The sequence below is a fragment of the Alexandromys fortis genome, unplaced genomic scaffold, assembly GCF_014885135.2.
Source record: "Alexandromys fortis isolate MF-2015 unplaced genomic scaffold, M_Fortis_MF-2015_v1.1 scaffold_140, whole genome shotgun sequence".
Lineage (NCBI taxonomy): Eukaryota > Metazoa > Chordata > Mammalia > Rodentia > Cricetidae > Alexandromys > Alexandromys fortis.
The window spans coordinates 1,061,018-1,084,443 of record NW_026068048.1 but is presented as its reverse complement, the minus strand read 5'-3'; the positions used below and the strand labels follow the sequence as shown (position 1 = coordinate 1,084,443).

The window sequence follows — 23,426 nt, the reverse complement described above, 5'->3', positions numbered from 1 at the left end:
GCCAGGTGCGCTCCACCCCCAGCCTGAGCGCCACCGTCCCTAACTTCTCAGCGTCCGCCATTCTCAGTAGCGACCCCCAGGCGCCTGGTTGTGTGGCGCCCTAAGTCGGGGGGAGAGTCGCCGAGTGTCGCGGGGCGTCCAGGGGCGTGTTGGGAGCCGACTAAGGCGTCGTACACGACAAAATCCCGAAAAGGGGAGCTTCCTGGGAGCCGGGCGCCTCGCGGTCTGCCCCCCACACCCCTGCGGGCGCAGCCGCACCTGAGCTCGCGGGCCTCCAGAGCGCGTGCGCGGCCGAGGGCTTCCCGCACCTGCTGGTGAGAGTCCCCCAAACGGCCGGTGGCTCGAGGCCTGGCGCGCGGCGCGGACAGCAGGTCATGGCGCAGCTGTGTGGGCAGCGGCGGGGCCGGGCGCTCCTCGCCCTCTTAGCTTCGCTGCTCCTCTCCGGGGCCGAGGCGGCCGGCAGAGACCTGGACTTTCACGGTGAGGGCCTGGCGGGGATCCCGGAGGAGGGGGTGGAGGAGGCCGCGGCTGCGCGGGACCAAGCGGGGACCTGGCGCCGAGGAATCGCAGGCTCCTGGGGGACGGGGACGGTGTGCGGTGGGAGTAGCCAGACCTGCGGGTCTCGGAGGGGTGGAAAGCTCGGGACAGGTCGGAGCGAACAGCGAGCGCGGAGGTGTAAGGGTAACGCAAAGTGTCCCTTGGGAAGGGGTATTGATCCAGAAAGGCGTGGCACTGGTCTCTCCTGGGGCAGGAAGTGGATGAGACGCTCAACGAAGCGGAAATTCGAGGGCCAAAGAAAGTCCACGGGGGGGAGGGGGCAGCTAGACCTCAGAGGGTGGGGTTTGTCTGGCAGACCTGTTGGCGGCTTTGGGTACAGGGAAGCCTCTCCCAGGACACCTGTTGTTAGGGTGTAGGGCAACAGCCTTCCGAGTGATGTCCGAAGTAAAGAAGCAGTGGCAGAAGGGAGGAGCTTTGCCAAGGTGCCAGCCAGGGCAGGAGCACCCGGTTGGTACGAGAGTGTTGATATTGGCATTCAGCAGCTGGGGTTGGCCTCTTCAAGTGTTAGTGCTTTTACTGCGTCAGACAAGCATAGCCAGCTTTGAAAGGATCTCTGTTGGAAGAATTCATTGGTTCAGTAAACTCGTTGAGGGCCGGCAGAGTATTGGTGAGGAGGCAGTGCTAGCCCTGGTGAGTTGATTCAGACAAGACGGCTGCCTTCATTCACAAAGCTTGGATTCCAGTGGGAGAGACCGCGAGTAAACCCTGAAATGCTGAGTACTTGCCAAAGATTAAATGGCCGAGCGGCAATTACAGATGGGTGGGAACGGGTGATAGAAGGCGAGGGGCATCTAGCTAGGAAGGTGTCTGCGTCCTAACTGAAAGAATGAGGAGGTGGCAACTGTACCAACACCTTGGGACCAATGTCCTATGGGAGTAGTGGAGAACAAAAACCTTGGCTGGGTGATGGTGGCACTCGCCTTTAATCCCAGTATTCAGGAGGCAGAGACAGGCAGATCTCTGTGAGTTTGAGGCCAACCTGGTCTACAAGAGCTAGTTCCAGGACAGGCTCCAAAGCTACAGAGAAACCCTGTCTCGAAAAACCAAAAAAGAAAAAGAAAAAAGAAAGAAAGGAAAAGAAAAAAACCTTGGTCCAGAGTAAACTTGGTTGTGATTAAAGAAAAGACTGTCCCTAAGGCTGGATCAGAAGTGAGGAAGAGCTGGGCGATGGTGGCGCACGCCTTTAATTCCAGCACTTGGGAGGCAGAGGCAGGCGGATCTCTGTGAGTTCGAGACCAGCCTGGTCTACAGAGCTAGTTCCAGGACAGGCTCCAAAGCTACAGAAAAACCCTGTCTCGAAAAACAAAAAAACAAACAAACAAACAAAAAAAAGAAGTGAGGAAGAGGAAGAGCGAGGGAGAAGTGGACAGCAATCACGTGGCCCAAGGTCTTCTGGTCAACCTATCGAATAAAAGAGAAAGCAGGAAGTGTGGCAGTCTGGCTATTCCTTGTGGTACCATTCTGAGGAATGGTTTATTCCTGTGTCGAGAACTGGAAAAAAAAAGTTGGGACCGACTAGGGCCAACCTGGAGAGTCAGAGCTCTAGATGCAGAGTCAGGACACAGCTGCTGCTCAGGCCTTTTCAAATGAAGGCATTACTGTCTTCTTGTACCTGTAGGTACCTGGCCCGAGACTACATCTGCTTATGGTTATACACCATATGCAATGGTCTATATTTCTGCATGTCCTCTAAGCCTGGAGCCAGCCTGAGGTGGTTGTGCCTCCACAGGCCTTCGGAAGGTTACAGCGAGGTAACTGATGAGGCCGTGTCCTGCTGAATGGTCCTTTCCTGTTCCCATTGGCCTGACTGCCGCAGCTGGCCAGACCTGCTGACCTTTCTGAAGTAGGACTGTGTGGCCGGGTGAACTACTGCCCTCACTTATCTCAAGTGCTGTTTGTTTGAAAGCTTTCAACAGCTTGATCTGAGGCAGTAGGCAGTTCTGATTGTGTGTGTGTGTGGGGGGGGGGGGGTCCCTTCTGTTTGCTTTGTTTTTTCTCACCAAGCAAAATCCTGTACTCAGGTGAGGGGTTTCTCTGGCACGTTCAGCTGCACAGTGCCAACAAAGGGAAGTGGAGGGACGTAGACAGGAGTGATTATAAAAGGCTGTTCATGGAATTTTATCTACGCCAGTGGCTGAGAGACAGTGGACAGGTGGTCAGTAGGGCAAACAGGTTGTCAAGAATTGAGGTTCTGGAAGGAAAGACCTAGAAAGCTAGTTGGAATAGGTGTTAAAATTGCAGTTCTGAAGAAACATATGTTAGCATTAGAGAGTGGTGTGGAGGACTGGGTCCTTGGAGGACAGACAGGACAAGGCTCATTTGTCTGGCTGGAAATCCCCTACAAGTCAGAACCATCTGAGGTAGTGAGCCCCAGGGAAGGATTATGGAGAAGGGAGGACCTGGGTCAGCAGATGGCACAGCCTTCTACTCTGATGACAGATATTTTTTGCCACAAGAGGTTTGGGGAGTGTGGAGAGAGTGGGGAGTCTGGAAGCAGGGCTAGCTTCTGGTTAGAGAACCGTATCCTGAAGGCTCAAAGGGGGGTGGAGCGATGGCTTGGTGTTCTTGTAGAGGATCAGTTGAGTTCCCAGTGACCACATGACGGTCAGCCATTCATAACCCCAGCTCTGGTGCCCTCTTTTGATTTCCTCAGGCACCAGGTGTACACATGGTGCATAGATATGCATGCAGGCAAAATGCTGATACATATAAAATACTTTTTAAATTAAATTTATTCTTTCTGTTTGTTTTTTGAATTTGGGGTTTTCCATGTATTCCTGACTGTCTGTCTGGAACTCACTCTGTAGACCAGGCTGACCAAGAACTCAGATCTACCTACTTCTGCTGGGATTAAAAGTATGCACCACCACAATCAACTGGCTTAATTTTTTTAAAGGTTCAGGAAAGAGACTGAGGAAATGAAAGGGTACAGGAGTTGGATGGAGGTAGGGACTGAGCAGGCTATTGTGGGCTGTGCGTGGAGATCAGTGTATGGGCAGGGTTGACGTTCTCTGATCTGCCCTTGCAAAAGTTGGTGACTTAGACGAGCAGGGGAAGCCGATTCTGCATCTGGTGTTTCTGTCCAGCATTCAGGAGCAGTCTCAGTCTGCCATGGAGACAGAGGAGGCCTTCACAACCAAAGATCATTGTATGATTTCTAATGTTAACATCTTTACTTGGGGGCATTGCCTGTAAGTATGATGGTCTGATAGGACCTGAGCCAAATACAGGCCTGTGTTTCCAATAGCACCCATGGGCCAAAGCCAGGAACCTTTGTGAAATAGGACACTTCCAGGTCTGATAGCTTCTTCCCTTCAGTTACCTGACTGCTCTGTACGCCTTGGGGTGTGGCTGCATCTCAGCACTGCACTCTCTTTAGTAAAGGAAGTAGTTACCCCTGAGGGTTATTGAGGAGCATGCTACTTCCAAAAAGAGGAGAAGCCGCTTTACGAAATGCTTTCTTCTTTAGGCCTTAGGTAATAATGCTGATACTTAATGGGCCCTGAATTTTTTTTTTTTAAGGGCAGTTTAACTATGGTCTCACCTATGCCAGGCAAGCACTTTGTGTACTTTTTATATTTCTGTTTGTTATTTTGAAGCTGTGTCTTATATGGCCTAGGTTGGCCTCGCATACATAGCTGAGGTGACCTTGAACTGATGTTCTGCTTTTCAAGTGGGATTCTAACTATGTGTCATCATGCCTGGCTGCTTTTTTATTTGAGGCAGACTCCAAGTTGCCTGGGTTGGCCCTGAATTCATTCTGTAGCCAAAGTGAACCTTGCACTTGGGATCTTTTACCTCAGTTTCCTGAATAGCTGGGATTACAAACTTGTGCCGCCTACCTTGACTGAAGTAATGTAATTTTGGTCATTCTTACAAGGTCAGATAACAGTTTTCCCAAGTTGGAAATTCCTTTTAGAGCCATCACTTATGTTCAGTTCTTGTTGCCCGTAACTGTTAGCTGCACCTCGGGCATCAGCTGTTAATGGTTGCTTGATCTGGCTTCTTTGTTGATGGTTCTTGGGAATTTCCATTGGAGCTGAGCCCAGCAATGTTCATTCCAAAGCCTCCGCTGACTTTCAAGCAAGCATTGGTTTCCATTAGCCTTCTGGGTTAGTGATGGCTTCCAGCACCTAAACTGCAAGGCGTGCTTTTCCACCAGGCCCTGGAGCATGCCGTTAGTCCCTGGTTCTTTCCTTTCCTTGCTCACATGTATGGTTCTGACCCTAATGCTCAGCATACCAGCTTAGGAGCTGAAGAGCATCTGGACTTGGTATCAGCTGGACACATTGAAGAGGTGGTTGTCTTGCTAGTGGACAAGGCTCTTTGAAATGCTTATTAATTTAGCCAACATATACTTGCTAAGAACCAACTAAATGCCAGACACCAGTGTAGCTTTTCAAATAGAACACTGACCAAAACAGACTAGGAGACAGCTGAGTCAGTAAAGAGCTTGCTGCCCCCAGCACACATGTAAGAAGCCAGGTATTGTAGGGTCGGCTTGTGGTCTGAGCACTGGCAAAGCAGCCAGACTAGGTGAGTTAGTGAGAGACTCTCTCTCAGGATATAAGGTGGATGAGCGTGGTGATCTATACTTCTAATCCCAACACTGGGAAGCAGAAGCAGCTGGATCTCTAAGCTCAAGGCCAGTCTCACCTACACGCGCAGTTCCTGGCAGGTCAGAGCTAGATAGTCTGCCCCCCCCCCCCCGAAAAAAAAGAAAATTGAAGGCAGTTAAGGAGCACATCTGCTTGTGTGTGTCATGCACACACAGAAACTTAGGTATGTGCTACAGCGAGGAAAGAGATGATTTATTTCCGTGCAAGTTTTTCTGTTGGGATATGGAGGTCTGCTGTGGGTGAAGGTAAAGGGCAGAATTCCTAGTCCGTCTCAGTGACGACTATGAAGTAACAGTGTGGGTATGAGTGGTTGTTTACATTGGGCTATCGTTTATGAAATGTAAACCTTTACAGCTAAATAGCTCTAAAAGGTCAAAATCTCATATCCACAACACCAAAATTTTATAGCCCTTGTAATTTAAGTTGAATTTGTCATTATAAATGTCCTTTTCTCATAACCACTGAGGGATTATTTTAAAACTTCTGAATTACTCCTAATTATGGCACATTCCTGACACCAAGACCCTGGAGAGATGAGTAGTTAGTAGGGTTTGTCCTGGAAATAGAAGCTAACCAAAAGTAAGCAGCTTTATATTTTATGGTAAGGCAAGGAGCCAGGTGCCATGGCACATGCCTTTACTCTCAGCACTTAGGAGGCAGAGGCAGGTAACTCTGAGACCTGGAGGCCTGCTTGTTCTGCCAAGGCTACATAGAAAAAAAAATGAGTATAAAGTATATGTCAACCTCAGAACTTCAGGATTAAAACATTGTTTTTGGGAGACTGAGGCAAGAGGATTGCTTGGGCCCAAAAGTTCTAGACAAGCTCCCGCCCCCCTCCCCTTAAAACAAAACAGCACAAGGCCAGGCATGGTAAAGGCAGATCAGGAGTTCCAGGAGGTTATCCTCGACTACATGGAGTACCAGGCTAGCCTGACATAGGTTGAGTCTCAATAGACAAAATGTTTTTAGCAAAACAACCCTAAGCATCGTCTTGTCCAGTATCTCTTGCTTTCCTGAAGACTGTTGAAAGTCTTTTTACCTAGCCAGTGTGGTGATACAGACCTGTGCTCCATCTCAGGAAACAGAGGCAGAAGAATCAGACAGTAGCTGAAGTAGGTTTCTTACTTGTGCAGCTCCCCGCTCTCTGCCTCCTGACTCCTTAGCTGCACTCCAGTTCCAAAGTGTCCTGGTGCAGAGGAGGGACCAGGCCACTGGAGACATTGCTGTTGTCACATAAGAAATCCAAGGGGATAGTGGTGCTACCGATGGCCCTGTCCTGTTTGGCCTGAGGCTGTTTTGCCTTATCTTTCCCTGTCAGCCGCTCCTGCGCTTCATTCTCATTTCTGCGGTGTCAGTGTGGTTAGTTCCGTCTTCACAGAGTGGCTACTCCTTATTTATTTATTGCCAAGTAGCAGGAGTCCTGCCTTGGCCCCCGATTGTTCCAAAGTCTCACTGTTGCACCTGGCTTATTTTAAGCATTTATAACTAAATCCTTGAACCTGAGTTCTCCATGCTGTATCAGGAGAACCTCGCTTCGCTTTGCTTTGCTGCAGTGAATGAGCAAGGCAGCAGGATGCATCTTGAGAGTCTATGAAGAGGAAGCTAACTGACTTTCTACTTTGTCAAGATAGCCTCGAGATTAATGGTGTGGGGCTGGGGGTGGGTGCAGCTCAGTTTGTAGGGTGCTTGCCTCAAATGCTTGAAGCCCTGGGTTCAATAGGTTAATGCCTATAAACCAGCTCTATGGTGCTCTAGTCTGTAATTCCAGCACTCTGGGCAGGGAGGGTGGGAGAGCAGAAAGAATTGACGGTTATCCTCTACTACATAGCAGTTGACTTCAAGGCTAGCCTGCATTACATGAGACCTAGTCTCCAATCAAGGAAAGAAAGATTAATGGTGTTCCACAGCCAGAAACTAAGTCTGAAGGAAAGTCACAGGCCAGTGCTTGAAAATAAACTTGCCAAGAAACACTGATACCTACTAGGTCCAAAACCAGTGTCAGTCACACAAACAGGCCCTACTAGTGACATTTACAGTGTCCACAGCAACACAGAGGACGGGGCGCTTTCATAGGCAGGCCTCTGTTTTATACTCAGAGCTTCTAAAACCTGGGCTTGGGGTTTTGGTCTCACGTTTCACCGTGTTGCCCATGCTGGCTTTGAACTAGTAAGGGGAAGTAGCTCTTTTGCCTCCGCCGCGTCATTGCAGTCTAGGCTCATGCTGCTATGTGTGGCCAGGCTTCAGCAAAGAAGGTGGGCTTGTTCTCCAGGGCTGTAACCCCAGCTACCAGGCAGACAGAGGCAGGAGAATCGAAAGCTCTAAAGCCTTGGCTGCAGAGTAGCTTGAGGCCAATCTGGACAGCTTCGCAAGGCCCTTCCTCAAAATAGAGCCTAATAAGAGCTGGGGTGTGACTCAGTGGTGGAGCCCTTACCTGGCAAGTATGAGGCCTGCATTCAATCTAAGTGCTGCTTTAGAAGTTCATTCTTCCATTAGACTTAAATTTTTACATTTTTATCTAGTTTATGTGGATGGGTGTTTTGCCTGCATGCAGGTCTATGCAGGTGTGTGCTGTTGAGGCTAGCAGGTGGTATCTGATCCTCTGGAACTGGAGTTACAGACGGTTATGAGTTATCATGTGGGTACTGAGAATCAGACCTTGGTCCTAGGGAAAAGCAACCAGTGCTCTTGACCACTGAGCCATCTCTCCAGCCCCTCATTAAATTTTTGAAATTTTTGTGAATGTGGGTGTGTGTGTGCTCACATTTGCATGCATGCCAGGAGACAACCTGTAGGAGTCAGTACCTTTCTTCCAACATGGTTCTCAGTCTCAGAGTTAAACTCTAGTCATCAGGCTTGGTGGTAAGTACCCTCACCCACAGCATCATCTCACAGCCACCCGCAGCAGGGTTTGTGTTGCTGCTCCATAATATGAATGAGGAAGTAAAACAAGGTTAGTGAAGCTGCCAGGAAGCTAGCCATGATGAGTGTGCTACTAGTACTTTACCAGAGCACCTTCCTTCCCAACTCCAGGTATTCTGCAATCTGTATTACGTACTTCTGCTGATGATTCCTACCGTGTCACTCCCTTTGGCCATTTCCTTTGTACTTCATATGGCTTATAATAAGCCCTTTGAATTTGGGGTGTGATTATAATAATTTTCCTTGTATAGGGCTTCCCCCGACCCGCCCACTATCCATGTAAGTCTTAGGGCATTGGCCTGATTGCAGATGAGGGCAAGCACACGTCCCCACTTGGTGGGCCCAACTTATGGGGATAATTCACACTCTCCCCCAGGACAGTCTTTAAGAGCATCCTTGCTGGGAATGGTGGCTTTGATGTGTGATTCCAGCACTCAGGAGGCTAAGGTAGAAGGATGTCAAGTTTGACACAAGCCAGGGAGAGACTATCTCAGCAAGTCAAGGAAAAACAGGGAGAAAACCCCTTTTCATTCTGAGAGGCATCTAGATTCACATAGTAAGTTGAATATTCATCTTCCATTTAGTATCTGTTCCCCAAACAATTGTTTTATAGTTGCTCCTAATACTCAGGGAGCTCTGCTCTCCCATGAAGCTACCTCACCCCTAAATAGCCTCTTCTGTGGGCTGAGATTTGAACTCCAGCACACACTAAACAAGAACTCTGCTCTATGACTACACTACATCCCAGCCTTCCATAACAAGTATTTCTCAGATAAGGTCCCTGCTCTCTAGTGTGGAGGAGTGCTGAGAGTGTGGACAGTAGGACTGCAGCTGGTGTAAATTAGTTGGGAAGTGTGAGAGGGGTGTGTGTGTGTGTGTGTGTGTGTGTGTGTGCACTGTCTCATTGTATCTGTGCTTGGTTTTTAGCCACTATTTCTAGCTCATAAATCAATCTCTCTGTCTCTGTCTCTCTCTCTCTTTGAGATAGGATTTCTCTGTAGCCCTGGAAACTAGCTCTTGTAGACCAGGTTGGCCTCGAACTCACACAGAGCTGCCTTCTCTGCCTCCCGAGTGCTGGGACTAAAAGGCATGGAGCCACCACCACCTGGCTTCATAAGTTAATTTCTTGTTTTGTTTTTTGAGACAGGGTTTCTCTTAGCCCTGGCTGTCCTGGAACTCACTCTGTAGACCAGGCTGGTCTCAAACTCAGAAATCTGCCTGTCCCTGCCTCCTAAATGCTGAGACTAAAAGCATGTGCTACCACTACCACCACTGCCTGGCTTATAAATGAATTTCTAACAAAAAGATTTAAGAAAGCAAAAAGCCGCACACCTTTTATCCCAGCACTTGGGGAGGCAGAGGCAGATGGATCTCTGTGAGTTCCAGGAAAGCCAGGGCTACACAAAAGCCCAGAAAAACAGAACAAAGCAAAAGTAATGCCTTCAGGAGATGAGACCACCAGAGGCTTATGATGCAGATGACAGACCCCTGTGTGCAAGTGCTCAGTAGCTGGGAGTCTCTACACCTCCATCTGATATGTGAACCTAGGACTGCTCATAAAATTGAGAGCTGGGGGTGAAGCTTGCCTAGTGTACAGAAAAACCTGGATTGTATTTCCAGTACTGCAAAATAAGTGAAAGAAGTGTGGGGAAGAGCTATGTCCCTTACCCTTGCCCTCTCCCCTCCCCTCTCCTCCCTTTCTCCTTCCTGCCCTTCTTTCCTTCCTTTGTTGTTCTCTATGTAGCCCTGGCTGACCGGGAACTCTGCCTCCTGAGCGCTGGAATTAAAGGTGTACAGCACTATGCCCCTTTTATTCATGGTATCGTATGTTTCTAAATTAAAAGGGGAAAGTTTAAATCATAAGAATATTTGAGTGTGGTGATGAACACCCCGTAATCCCAGCACTCAGGAGGCAGAGGCAGGCAGATCTCTGAATTTGAGGTCAACCTGATCTATGTAGTTCCAGGCCAGCCAGGGCTACATTTGTTAAACTCTAACTTAAAACATTCTGCCGTCCATTCCTGTCTTGAACATTTTTCTACCCTGGCGCACACATGTCTGCTTTTAACAGCTCAGAGTATTCCCTTTTCTGGGTGTCTTGGTTGTTTTACTGGCACAAACAGATGTGTTAGTGGAACTTTTCAGCTGCTGTAATCTGTGAGCATGAGCTCTCCGTGGGTGTGGAAACAGCTGGCCCTGCTCTGTGTAGTCTCTTTTCCTTCTCTCTCATCTCCCCTCCACTTTCCTTCCTTGCATCTCTTCCTTTTTTACTCCTACTTTCTTTTTAGACAGGGTTGGTCTCTGTAGCCCTGGCTGGGCTGGAACTCACAGAGATCCGCTTGTTTCTGCCTCCTGAGTGCTGGGGTTAAAACTGCGCCATCTCTCTGCTTTTCCCACGTGTGTGGCTTGTGGGCTTCACACCACCTGAAGATCTTCATAGCTCACAGTCTGATTCCCTTTGGTCCTCACCCTTGAGAGTTGTAGTGGCTTTAATGAGAGGAGCAGAGGTGCTTGCTACACTGCCGAGGAATGTGTGTGGTGAGGGATGTGAACCTTCAAAGTCTGGGCTGTGGGTTCTCACTTCTCAAGTTGTATGTCGTGGTGGTGAATAGCAGTCTCTGAACACTCTGCAAAGGGGGAAGTGGCAGGTGTTACCTTTTTTCATTTTTATTCATTACCGTATTTATGTGTGTATGATGGTGTACATGTTGGTTGCTTCCTTCCTTCCACTGTGGGATCTAGGGGTCAAACTCGGGTCCTTAGCTTTAAAGGCCAGTGCCCACTGAACACGTCACCAGTCTTCCCAGCTTTAAATTGCACCTTGTAAAAATGCCAGCCTCCACCCCCAATTGCTGTGTTTACAGGTGTGTGCCTCCACACCCAGCAGTTTGTTTTTAAATAGTTGAATGAAATCCAGGGAACACTGTTGTGATTTAGAAATGATATGAAATTAGGTTTTGGTGTACATGAACAACATCTGTGTAGCCCAGCCACCTGCTTATGCATCGTCTCTGACCGATCGCTTCTGTGCGTTGTGATGGAATTGGCAGAGACCGTGTAATCCACAAAGCCTTTGGTAAAGGCAGATTCCACATGCCCAAATTTTCGTTACCAGTTTTACTTGGTAATCTGAGTGTCCACAGTACGGTTCTTTAGCTGTGAGTACTGGGGATGGAGAGCAGGCCCAGCTGCTGGTCCTGCTGCTGAGATGGCTGTACAAGTTAACTGGTGCCTGAGGAGTTGCTGATGTTGTCTGGCCTTTCAGCATTCCCCATTTGGCTAATATTAATATGCACAGCAGAGCATGTGACCTGTACTGCCACCTCATCCCTATGATAACCTGTGGGACAGTTTACATGAATGAGCAATAGAGGGAACTGCAGAAAAAACAATGTAGCCGTGAGAAAGTAGTGACCCTGGGAGTGAAGTTCCACACTGGTGGAAGAACTGGCCATGTTGACACTGCCCCCATTAGAGGCTGGCGCCACACCTCAGAGCTTGCAAAGGCTTCCCAGAACCAGGATGGTGGTGCTACTTCTACTTCTGTGGGGCCCCAGGGGGAGTAAAGGCAGCAGATGTGTTTGTAGAGTAAAGCAAACACAGAGTGCAAGCATTTATTTATTTATTTATTTATTTATTTATTTATTTATTTATTTATTTTTTAGATACAGTTTCACCGTGTATCCCTGGCGGTTTTGAAATTCACTGTGCAGTCAAGGCTAGCCTGGAACTCAACAGAGATTCCCCCTGCCTTTGACTTCCGAGTGCTGGGTACTAGGTCCAAGGACTAAGAGTGTGTACTACCATGCCCGTCCTCAAATCAGGTCTGGACACTGCAGGAGAAAAGGCTAAAACGTTAGAAGTGGTTCTAGATCCAGAAACGGCCGACCGAGGGTCCTGTCCGTGTCATTGGAAGTGTGATGAGAATACCAGGAGCTCTGTTGTTGGGGGAAGAAATGCTCTTCAGTTCTCAGTATTGAACAAGATGTAGCTGGTGGTGCCAGCACACCTTTGGGAGACAGAAGCAGGGTAAGCTCTGAGTCCAGGGCAGCCTGGACTGCATAGCAAGGCCAGGGTCAACATGGGCTGCTCGGAACATGGGTTATCTCATACAAAATGGAACATGCTGCGTAAATATCTGTTTGTACATCTGTAACCAAATTATTTGTTTTGGTAATTTGTTTTATTTTGAGACAGGTTCTTGCTGTGTAACACAGATTAACTTCCTGTCTTCTAAATTCTGGGATTACATTTATGGCACTTTAACAGACATTAAAGATCACATGTATATGATTACTTTTCATGACCCACACCAACCCAAGGCAGTTATTCCCTGTGTTTTTTGCCAGTGAACCCTAACAAGAAATGTATATTGATCTTTGCTCTGGGCAGAACAGAGCTCCAGATGGTTGGGGCTTTCTGGCTGTCTATAGGGCTGGGCAGATCTTGCATTTCAGCTTAAAGTGCCCTTCGATTCTCATATTACATGGAGTGTAGTCATGTACACCTGTAATCTGTCCATTGGCTGAGACAAGACATTGAAAGTCTGTTTTGAAAATTTCTGTTTGTTTTGAGAAAAAGCTTAACTGGGTAGGAACTGTCAAAATGGGGTCAAATAGTAGAATCCTAAGAAATTAATTATTCTGTGTTTTAAAAGTAAATTTGAGCTGGGCGATGGTGGCTCATACCTTTAATCCCAGCACTCGGGAGGCAGCCTGGGCTACTGTGTGAGATGGTGCCTTGAAAAAGAACTGGGAATAGTGGTGAATCCCAGCCTTGTGGGAGGAGGAGGCAGCAAGGGGATCACTCTTCCAAGCCATTCACAGCTACATAGAGCAAGTTCAAGACCAACTTTGGTTACATAAAACCCTGTTTCATTAAAAAAAACACCAAGATCTGGATAGTTGTTACTTCATTGGGAAAGAACAGATGGGAAGATGAGAAGGGGTTGGGATCATACCTCTGGTAGAGTGCTAGCCTGCCACATATGAGGCCCCAGGTTCAGTCTCCAGAGCCACAGAGTAAGAAAGCTTAGAAGTGATGCACCAGTGTTAGTCTTGTCTGTACTGCTCAGCTTATTTGGTATATTCCGAAAGTAACTTCCATTGCAGTAAGCACAGCTGCAGCTGCTTATTTGTAAGAATATTAGATCTGTCTTTTGAAGCCTGTAAACCAGACTGAACTTTGTGTCTTTGTTAAAAGGTGACAGCAGGTGGTGCTTGGTGGCTCTCAGTTCCTAGGAGTCTGTGAGTTCAAGACATAGAGTTCCAGGAAGGTAGGGACCTACACAGAGTCCCTGTCTCAAAAAAAGTAACAAGGGATCTTCCCATTTGGCAGAGTAGACAGAAGCCATGGGCAGATGGTCTTGGATAAAACTAGGGACCTGAAAACCAGAGAAACCAGTTTCCCTTTGACAACTTTCCCAGACACCAGTCTGTAATTTTACAGCAGCTAATGTTCTAAATGCCTGCCAAATTAGGGTTTGTTTTCTTCAGCTCCTTCCTGGTTTTCATGGGGAGAAGGGTTAGGAGGTATAAAAGACGGACAGACAGGGTCTTACTCTGTTCCTCTGGTTGGTCTGGAACTCAGTTTCAGTAGACCAAAGTAGGCTCCATTCTGAGGTGATCCTTGCCTCTTGCTTCCTAAACCCTGGAGTTAGGAATGGATAACCACCACATCTGCCCAGCCTTCCTGGTTTTCATACCAGATTTGGAAGCAATAGAAATAATTTTGTGGGCTGAAGAAATGGCTCAGTAGTTAAGAGCACTGGCTGTTCTTCCAGAGGTCCTGAGTTCAATTCCCAGAACCCACATGTTCACAACCATCTATAATGGGATCTGATTCCCTCTTCTGGTGTCCCTGAAGACAAAATATACACTCATATACAATAAATAAATAAATAAATAAATAAATAAATAAATAAATAAATAAATAAATTTTAAAAAAGAAAAAGAATTTTGTATTCTAGTTTGGATATGCCTGTAATCTCAGCATTTGGGAAGTTGAGACTAACTTTTGTCAAGACCCTGTTCTAAAGACATTTGTGTCTTGGCATGTGTGAGTGTGCCAGTAACGTGAGGCCACAGTGTAGCTCGTGGGTAGAGTGCTTGTCTAGGCCCTGGGCTTTTCCTCAGTACTGAAAGGAGAGCAACAAATAGAACAGGAGGCATGCCTTTCATGATTACCTGCAGATACTCAGACAGTCGTGGTCTCTCTGCTGGCCTGACACTGGCTGTGTAGACCAGGCTGGCCTTAAATTCAAGAGATCCGCCTTCCTCTGCCTTCTGAGTACTGGAACGAAAGGTGTGCGCCACCACACACAACTATGTCATTTTTCAGCCTTTTCATTGGTTTAAGAGTCAAAGCCTTATTAAGAAATAGCTTACTGAAATTATGTCAGCCACATCCTTGTGAGCCTTGGCTAGCACTCGTGGTATGTCACTGTCGGTGACCCTGTAGCTGAGAGCCAAGGCGTCTGATCCAGGGATTTGCCCTATGAGCCCTCAGATTGTGATAAAGGGCCAGAGGAATGTTGACTTCCAAGTAGCCCTGTTTTGTTTTCCCACTGCCTGTTGATATCTGTTCAGCTTTTCCCTCCACTGCCCTGAGGAGCCCTTGTCTGCACCTGGGCTCTGAGCAGATCTGTGTGAATTTAGATCTCCTCTAAGCTTCATTGCCCTTGTTTGGAAGCAAAGGGTGTTATTTGTGATCCTGTTTCATTGTGAAGATTATTTTTGTTTTTAATTTCTAGTTAGTGTGTATTTGTGCACATGCGCCATTTCAGAAGTGTGCCGTAGCACTTGAGGTCAAGGAGTAGGTTCTTCTTCCCCCATGTAGGTACCAGCGATTGAACAAAGCTGTCCAAAAGCTGAACCATCTTGCCAGTGTTCTTGGTTTTTTTTTTTTTTGGGTTTTGTTGTTTCCAGTCTCCTGTGGCCATGCTAACCTTGAATTCACTGTGTTGCTGAGTGAGATTAGCTTTAATTTCCTGATCTTCCTGCCTCTACCTCTCATGAGTTGGGATTATGGGTGTGCACCAGCACACTGTACCTAAAACTACATAAAGCAACAACACAATCACAGTTGGTGGCTAACAGGACTCTCAGCTCAGCCAGACATTTGTAGCACCGGGTCCCTCATGTTTTCAGCATGGGATTCTGACTGGGTCCTGTGGGTCTTTGTCATTTTTTATTATTGTTATCAGTGTTGCCTCCCCCAGTGTGTAGGTTGGGCCAGATCGAAACTGTGTTTACTCTGGGCATTGTTGATCCATCCTGTGTTTTGTGACCTTTGGCATGCTGTCAAAAGCACCTGTTGCAGGTGTATACCAGCTGTTTTTTTTTTTTTTTTCTTTTCTTTCTGAGATAGCCTTGGGCCTTGGACTTACCAGGCAAGTGTGTTACCACTAAGTGAGGGGGTCCCCAGCTCTTTCTTTATTTGTTAAATTTTGAGACAGGATCTTACTAAATTCCTCAGGTTGGCATTGAACTTTCCATTCCTCTGGCCCTTGTTGCAAGTGGCTAGGCTTACAGACCCCTGCCATGAGTTTTGCTGGGGAGATGGTTCAAGTCACAGCGTGAGGCTCAGCACCCACATGAAAGCCAGTGCCTGAGGAGACTGGGAATGGTGTGCCACTGCATCCGGCCTTTTGGGGGCTTTCAGACTTGTGCAGCAACTGCTTTTACCCACTGAGCCATCTCACTAGCCTCGGAATTGTCCTTTTCTGCTAGTTAGTTGAGATTTATTGGCATATATTGGAGTTGCTGAAGGGGAAGTTTTTGTTTTGCACAGTAGCAATATGTTGTGTCTGTAGATTGTTCTGAGAACATCTGGTTCCGTGCCCATCATAACAGTTAGAGAGATTCAGCGGAAACACAAGTCCTCTCTCTGCATTTTCCAAGATTCTCTCCAGCTGTGGAATAAACTTGACATGAGCAAACTGGAGAGAAACAAGGACAGCCTGTGAGCACGTACTCAGCTCTGGGACAGTTGAGCTTGAGAGCTGTCACTTGGGTGTTCATCAGATTGGCCTCTGAATTGGAGTGGGGAGGGCAGTGTGCCACTGCAGAGGAAGACATGGGATCTGTGAATGGGTTCTGGTGGCTTTCCATTCTCCAGCGATTCCTATGCCTTGTTCGTGGCCCCTTGACCAGCCTCTAACGGTGGCTGCTAATGTCACTGTCAGTACTATGCTTGGCATCTTCCCCTTTGATTGGAGTGGGGCAAACCTTAGCACTCCCTAGAACCCAGTTCCATGAGCTGGGTTGTCCTTTAGAGATGAGAAACTAGAGCTAGCAAGCTTGTCTCTGAGCTTCTTGGATTTGAGTGTGGATGTTTGTATACTGATTGCCCTTGAGGGAGGGTATCTGGAATCTAGACCTGGATTTAGGGTCCTGCAAGTGCTCTGCTGAGCCACGCCCTTACCTCTGCTACTCTGTTGAGGAAGGAGTCAAGGACAGAAGCCACCTGCAGCTGCAGCTGTGTCAGGTACTTTGTTACCAGGCTTCGTGCTTCTTTCCATATTAGGAAGACAGCATTAGCACAGGCTTTGGAACCAGGTCAAGAGGAACTGACAGGCCCAGAACACTTTGCTTCTCCTTTTTAGTATCTTGAAGACCCCTGGACTTCCTCCTATAGATTATGTGTGTGTCCTTTGACACAAGGATTGCCCCCATCAACCCACATGGGTTCTGCTTTGTTTCAGAGTCTTGTGGAGTTTCGAAGGTAGTGGGGAAATGCCGGGCTTCCATCCCCAGGTGGTGGTACAATGTCACTGATGGGTCCTGCCAGCTATTTGTGTATGGAGGCTGTGAAGGAAATGGCAATAACTACCAGAGCAAGGAGGAATGTCTTGCGAAGTGTGCTGGTGTCACTGGTAAGACTGGAGTTTGGTGAATTTGATGCTTAGAGTTCATTATTGGGATGTGGTCATCTTCTGTCTGCTGGGTCTTCACTCAGCCCAGAACCTGGGATGGAGTGGAGTTCAAAAGCAAAAGCAGGCTCAGTGTGCAGTCCCGTGGCCCTACTGATTTTACAGCAGGCACTACTTCTTACCGTAAAGAGTCAAGCGACCACCCGACCTCCTGATCCACTCCTACAGGCCCTTGTTCTCGGGCACAAGGGCTCTTTTTCTACCTCTAAAACAAGTGACCTGAAAAGCTCACAAAGCCATGTTAGAAGTTAACACTGTGGGTGTGTTCCCTGAGATCCATCCTCCTCCCAGCTGTTACTTAGGCTCTAGGCCCTTACAGCTCCAGGTCCTGATCTCTCCCTGCTGCTCCCAAGTCTGGGGTTGAGCTGCCCACAAAGATTTTGTGCAGCCTTTCCTAGCTGCAGGTTTGCCTGGTGACTCGAAGCTGTGATGGCTTTGTGTTGAGCCCCAGTGCTCACAGTCAGCCTCCTCAAGCAGTCTTTCTCCTCACTTGCTGACTTCTCTTGCTTTGAGCTATGCATTCAGGAATCAGATCGGCATCATCTTGAGGTCGGGTGGAGGTCTCAGCGGTAGCCTTGGGCAGTGACCTCAGGTCTGCTGCACTGGGTGAAGTGCACAAGCCTAAGCCTGAGCCTGAAGAAGGGTAGTTTGCTTGTCTGGGGAATTTAGAGGGATGGGGGACAGGAATTGACTTTAGTCTTTTTTTTTTTTTTTTTTTTTCGAGACGGTTTCTCTGTAGCTTTGGAGCCTGTCCTAGCACTAGCTCTTGTAGACCAGGCTGGTCTCGAACTCACAGAGATCCGCCTGCCTCTGCCTCCCGAGTGCTGGGATTAAAGGCGTGCGCCACCACCGCCCGGCTGACTTTAGTCTTTTGACACTTAGTTGTACTGAGTCGTCCAAGCAAGTCTTAAACTCCTGATCTTGCCGATTCTGCCTCTTAAGTGCTTTAGTTTATAGGTACTGGCCACCATGCCTAGCTAGGGTGTGATTTTAGATGGTGCAGGCCAGTTCAGTCACCTTTTTGGTGGTAGCTGGTTCATCTGGAAACTGAGTGAAGAAAATGTCATTTCTGTGTTTTCCTCTCCCGTGTGGAGGGGGAAGAGTTGGGTAATGTTGTTTGCTCCCTTTTGATGTGCTGTGATCCTCTTAGAAAGAGAGTTGAAGTGAGCATGGGCAGGGAACAGTGGGCATAAGGCACTCACTGTCTCCCTGGACATGGTCCAGAACCTGACCCCAGATGCAAGGGCCTGCACAGTTCTTGGTGGGCATTTGGTTGTATGTCTCTTGGTGCTGAGAAGGACTCTGTTAGGCAAGCCGAAAACCGCCAAAACCACTAATCCCTGGAGTCCTTTGCCAGTTTTATTGAGGGTGTGTGCCAGTTTATTAACTTGTAATGGGAACTAGAACCTCCCAGGGGACCAGACTGTCCCTGTGCCTGTTTTCTGTCTACAGAGGCAAGCCTTCTAGCAAATTGCCAGAAAGTGGCCTGATGAGGGGCACAGGTAGGAGGCAGATTGAGGGGAGCTGGGTTATGAGGTGACTGCTGGATGACAGCAGGCCAGGCCCATACCAGGCATCTCCACTACTATCTCAATATGTGCTGGAGACAAAATTACATCTAATGCAGGCACAATATTACCCAAAATTGAGACGCTGAGGCAGGTGGCTCCAGGAGTTAAGAGACCAGCCTGGGCAATGTAGCAAGATCTTCTCTGTCAAAAAAAATGTAGAGGCAACTCTCCCTGAGAAAAACACACCCACTCATGGGTATATCTTACCCTTTCCCTAAGCATGTCCATGAATCTCTCTTTGCTTAAGATCTGTGTTCAGATGGGGACAGTGAGATGGCTCAGTGGGTAAAGGCCTGAAGACTTGGGTTAGATCCAGGGACCAACATGCCAACATGGTAGAAGGAGGGAACTGACTCCTGAAAGTTGTCCTCTGACCTCCACATGTGCACCATGACACACACATGCATAATACATACATATATTAGTAATTCCTAAAGGATCACTAAAAAAAGGACTTAAAGATCTATGTTAAAAATGTCATAACTCCAACTCTACTTTGAGAAAGACAATGTGGGTTCAACAATTTAAGTGGCCCTGGGAGCCCTGACCATGTGAAGTCCTTCTGCTTCAGTGTGTGCTGACTCCTCAGGCAGTTCCAGTTCCTCATTGCTAAGTAGCCAGAGCTTGTGGCCCTCACTCTCCAGGGGCGCCACAGAAAGGAGGAATGAGGGTTGGTTGTGGCACATAGGACCGACTTGAAAGTTCTTTCCTGGTCTTTGTCCCCTCACAGAGAACACCATTGATGGTCTGACCAGCAACAGAAATGGAGCTGATTCTTCTGTCTTGAGTGGTAGGTTCATAAAGACCCAGGTGGATGAAGGCCGCCCAGATGGTAACTGTGACGGGTCACCTGGAACTGGGAATTGTAATGTGCTTCCACCTCTGCCTCCAGTGTACCAGCACTGTGTACTTGGGCCACAACAAGAGGGCACTGCCTCCCCTCTAAGCAGCTGTCTGCTGTGCTGTGTCCTCTGCTCCCTGTCCCCCTCCCTCTGCTAGAAGTCCTTTGTCCTCAGCATCCCACCCTTCTCTCCTCTGCTGTCCTTCATCTAGAGCTTTGTGTTAGTTTGCTTTGTAGAGCTGGCAGTAGCCACCCTGCTCCTCTTTTATGCTTAAGGGACTCTGCGTCAAGAGCCTGGGTGAGTGGTCCCTATTAGTGATTGTACCTTTGGGGTTAGGCCCCAGGCCAGGGGCTCAGCAGGGCCTGCAAGACCTGTCCTTCCACAGGGCTGGGAGCGGACTGTGTACCCCTGATGGGGACAAAATTCCCCAGCCCCCAGTGGACAGTCCCATGCACCACAGTCTGGGCTCTGGCCCTCCATGTCTGACACCAGAGCACATGTGGGAGTTTGGTGGCTGCTGGGACTCTCTTGACTTACAGGGAGCCGGGGTTAGGCTAGAACACTTCCCAATTGTTCCAGGCCCATGTTGGCTACCTTAGGACCCTGCATGGTAACTCTTACCTTCCAGCCTTTCTCTTAAGGAAATTTCCCCAGAAAGTGAACAGAGCTATTTTCTTGATCACTTCAGGAACATGGCTAGATTAGTTCCCATAGTAACCACTGAAGTGGCAGGAGTCCCACCTACCTCTAGTGTTCCTTCAGTGTGTCCTGTGCTCCCGAAGACACCAGGAACAAGGGATATGTCCCTCCCTCTAATGGTGACACTGCCTATGATCCCTCCCTGGGCCCTTTACAGTCAGCCCTGTTAGGACAGTTGTCCTGTGTCCCTCCTAACCAGACTTTTGTGTTGCAGCTCCCAGAAAGCAGGATTCTGAGAACCTCTCTGGCGAGATCTTCAACTTTGAAGGTATAACTTAAAGAATTGTGTATTTATGTGGTTGGTATTGAGACTGACTAGAAGAAACTTGATAAGCAGGGCTGCCAAACTTGCCAGGTGGCTGTAATATAAAGCTAGAAGTGGGATGACAGGTGGCAGGCAGGAATCAATATGCTGGCAGAGTGAAGGCAGTGGGGCTGTGTGCTTCTAGAGTTAACCTGCACCATGACTCTTAACTAACCACAGCTGAGGCTGTGGATAGGCGCTGCGCCCTGTGCATAATTTCGACGTTAAAGTGGAGGTCCCAGGACAGAGGAGGGGATGACCCAGTACATGTAAAGTGCCTGGGGCTGTGTGGACTATAGACAGTATGGTCATGATTGTCTACAGGGTGCCTGAAAAATGAAACCAGTTCCCCACCCTCAGTGTATGCAACTGAAATTCACGCATGCACACGCTCGCACGTACACCAGAAAAGAGACTGTGTTTGATCCACAGGCATTTCACCACACAGATGACATGCTCGGTCTGCTGACCATCCAGGCATTCTAGGCTTGACTCTGCTCCTCTTGGCCCAGTTGATTTGTCTTCCTAAGGCTCCCTTGCTCTTGCTTCCAGAATATTGTGTCCCGAAGGCTGTCACTGGGCCTTGCCGTGCGGCCTTCCCTCGCTGGTACTATAATGTTGAGAAGAATTCCTGTGAAAGCTTCATCTACGGCGGGTGCCGGGGCAACAAGAACAGCTACCTCTCCCAGGAGGCATGCATGCAGCGCTGCTCTGGCAAGTCTTCCAACCCCATTCCTGGACCTCGGGCCCTTGATAGGCCCTTTCCCTGTCCCTCTCCCCAGAACGAGGACTCTGAAAATGTCTAGGCCTCAGAGCCTCCAGAGCTTCTGGGGAGAGCCCTAGTGTTCAGGAGTCTGAGGGGACCCTTTTTGGTCCCAGCTCTAAGCATGGACTGACCTCGGCATTTTGTGTTCTCTTCAGGCAAACAGATGTACCCTGTTCTGACCTCTGGAACAAAAGGTAGGAGACCTCTTATCCTTCTCTCCCTGCCACTGGACATACTGGGCTCTGCCCAGCTGTGCTTTCTGCCTTGCTTATAATGTGTTCCTCACTGGAATATCCTTGTGGCAGAGTTCTGTGTCTGTATGAAAGTGGCTAAGCAGCTTGGAATTTGTGGGCATTTGTCCTAGAGTAAACACTACACAAGTGGAGGCTGAGCCTGAATCCCTGGGTTGCCTGTTTGGGCCACAGGGAGTTTCTGGCAGACAGGCCTATCCTATGGAGTCCACACACAGTCTGAGGGTAACTGCAGGTTTGGAGGGGACTTAAGTGCCATGGGGCATTAAGAGGTGATCAGGGTTGTCAGGAAGCAGTCTAGCCTGGGGAGGAAACCCTGTACCTCCCACTTCTGTTTCTGATCCTGTGTATAGCTGTGCCGGACCTGCCAAACTGGTTTGGCCTCTTTCTTGATCTTTTCCCCTGTTTAGGAGCCAAGACCTGGCCTACAAGTCTGCCTTGTTCTAGAAGTAGAATCTGGTTCTCAGGGCTAGGCTGGAAAGGTGCCCAGGTCTTAAAGCCTGGTTATGGGTAGAGTTAGGCAGGGGATTACCCCAAGAAGGTAGGTAGGTCCTCTAGCCAGTACAGGAGGGGAGCCAGGTAAATGTCACAGGAAGTCACATGCCTGAGATGGAGCCCCACCTGGAAAGGAAGCATCTTAACTGGCCAGTGAGGCAGCTGCAGATCTTCACCCACAATTAGGAACCCTGGGGTCCCTCCCAGCACTGATGGGTACACCCTCACCAGTCAAGATTCACCTGCAGGGGATCATCTGTTGCCTTTCAGGGGTTCAAGGCCAGACTCAGCTATATAGGGAATTCAAAGGCCACTTGAGACCTTGTCTCAGATAACCAAAATAGGGCTGGTGAGGTAAGTCGCAGGCAGGGCACTTGCCTTCAAACCTAACAGCCCCCACATCACAACCATTTGACACACTAGTTCAGGGAATCCAGTGCTCTCTTTTGACTTCTCAGGCACTTGGTGCCTAGACATATGTGTAGGCAAAATACACGTACATAAACATAAAATTATAACATACAAAAGCCATTCTATACATGTGGCATTGCAGGGGACCACCTGCCAGATCTCTCCAGATTCCCAGGTTGAGGACGGTGTCTGGTCCTCTTCTGAGTCCACTTGGGCTACTGTACACTCTAGGTTACCCTCATGGCCCTCTCTGTCCATGTTCCTCCTCGCCTTACCTGTCCGCTCTTGTTCCTAGCGGTGGTCCTGGTGGGGCTGTTCCTGATGGCCCTGATCCTCCTCCTGGGAGCCTCTGTGGTCTGCCTGATCCGTATGGCACGCAAGAAGCAGGAGCGTGCTCTCCACACCGTCTGGAGCACTGGGGATGACAAGGAACAGCTGGTGAAGAACACCTATGTCTTGTAAAGGCCCCGACTCTGGGAGAACAGACATGCCTTTGGAAATTAGAGCAACTGCTTGAATCTGTGAGATCATTAGAGAATTTTGTCTTTGTTTTTCCATGGCAGGGAGGGCAGGGAGGCATTTCTCAGTCCTGTGGCTACTTAGATCCCCTGACTTCTGACCTCTCAGTAGCTCCCTCTGCCTCTCCACCCATTACCTCCTTTAGCATCACTAATAGTTCTGTTCTAGTAGCTTCTTTGTTTGTTTGATTTATGTGGTTTTTTTAAGTAGATTGTTTTTTTAAAAATTGGGATTCTGAAAGAAAAAAATGTATGTTTAATAAAATGGGCCTTTTAAAATAAAATTTACTATGTAGTTTCTTTTTTTGTGTGACTGCTACGACCAGATTCTTCTGGGGACTTGATGTGCCATCTGCCGACAGGCCTTTGCTCCCTTTGGTTTTAGAGACAGAGTATGTTTTTCTTGTTTATACCATATGGGGTCCTGTGTGTCCCACGCTGACCTTACGCTCTCATGTAGCTGAGATGATGTGAGCTTGCTGCCAGCTCCTAAGTGCCAACATTACGGGTGTGTGTCCTTACATCTAGACTATTCAGTACT

General features: G+C 48.4%; 1 protein-coding gene across 2 annotated transcripts; it reads left to right on the top strand.

Annotated features, from left to right (window-relative positions):
• Spint2 (serine peptidase inhibitor, Kunitz type 2) lies at nt 1-23,169 on the top strand. 2 transcript variants are annotated; one of them, XM_050119142.1, is made up of 7 exons: nt 1-480; nt 16,801-16,971; nt 19,330-19,389; nt 20,355-20,408; nt 20,997-21,158; nt 21,366-21,404; nt 22,663-23,169. In XM_050119142.1, exons 1-7 carry the CDS (start codon nt 375-377, stop codon nt 22,827-22,829), a joined length of 759 nt encoding a protein of 252 aa, XP_049975099.1. In that variant the 5' UTR covers nt 1-374; the 3' UTR covers nt 22,830-23,169. The 2 variants fall into 2 exon arrangements, with proteins under 2 accessions (XP_049975099.1, XP_049975100.1); XM_050119143.1 differs by lacking the exon at nt 16,801-16,971 and having other exon boundaries at nt 3-480.
• The last annotated feature ends 257 nt before the right edge of the window (nt 23,170-23,426 follow it).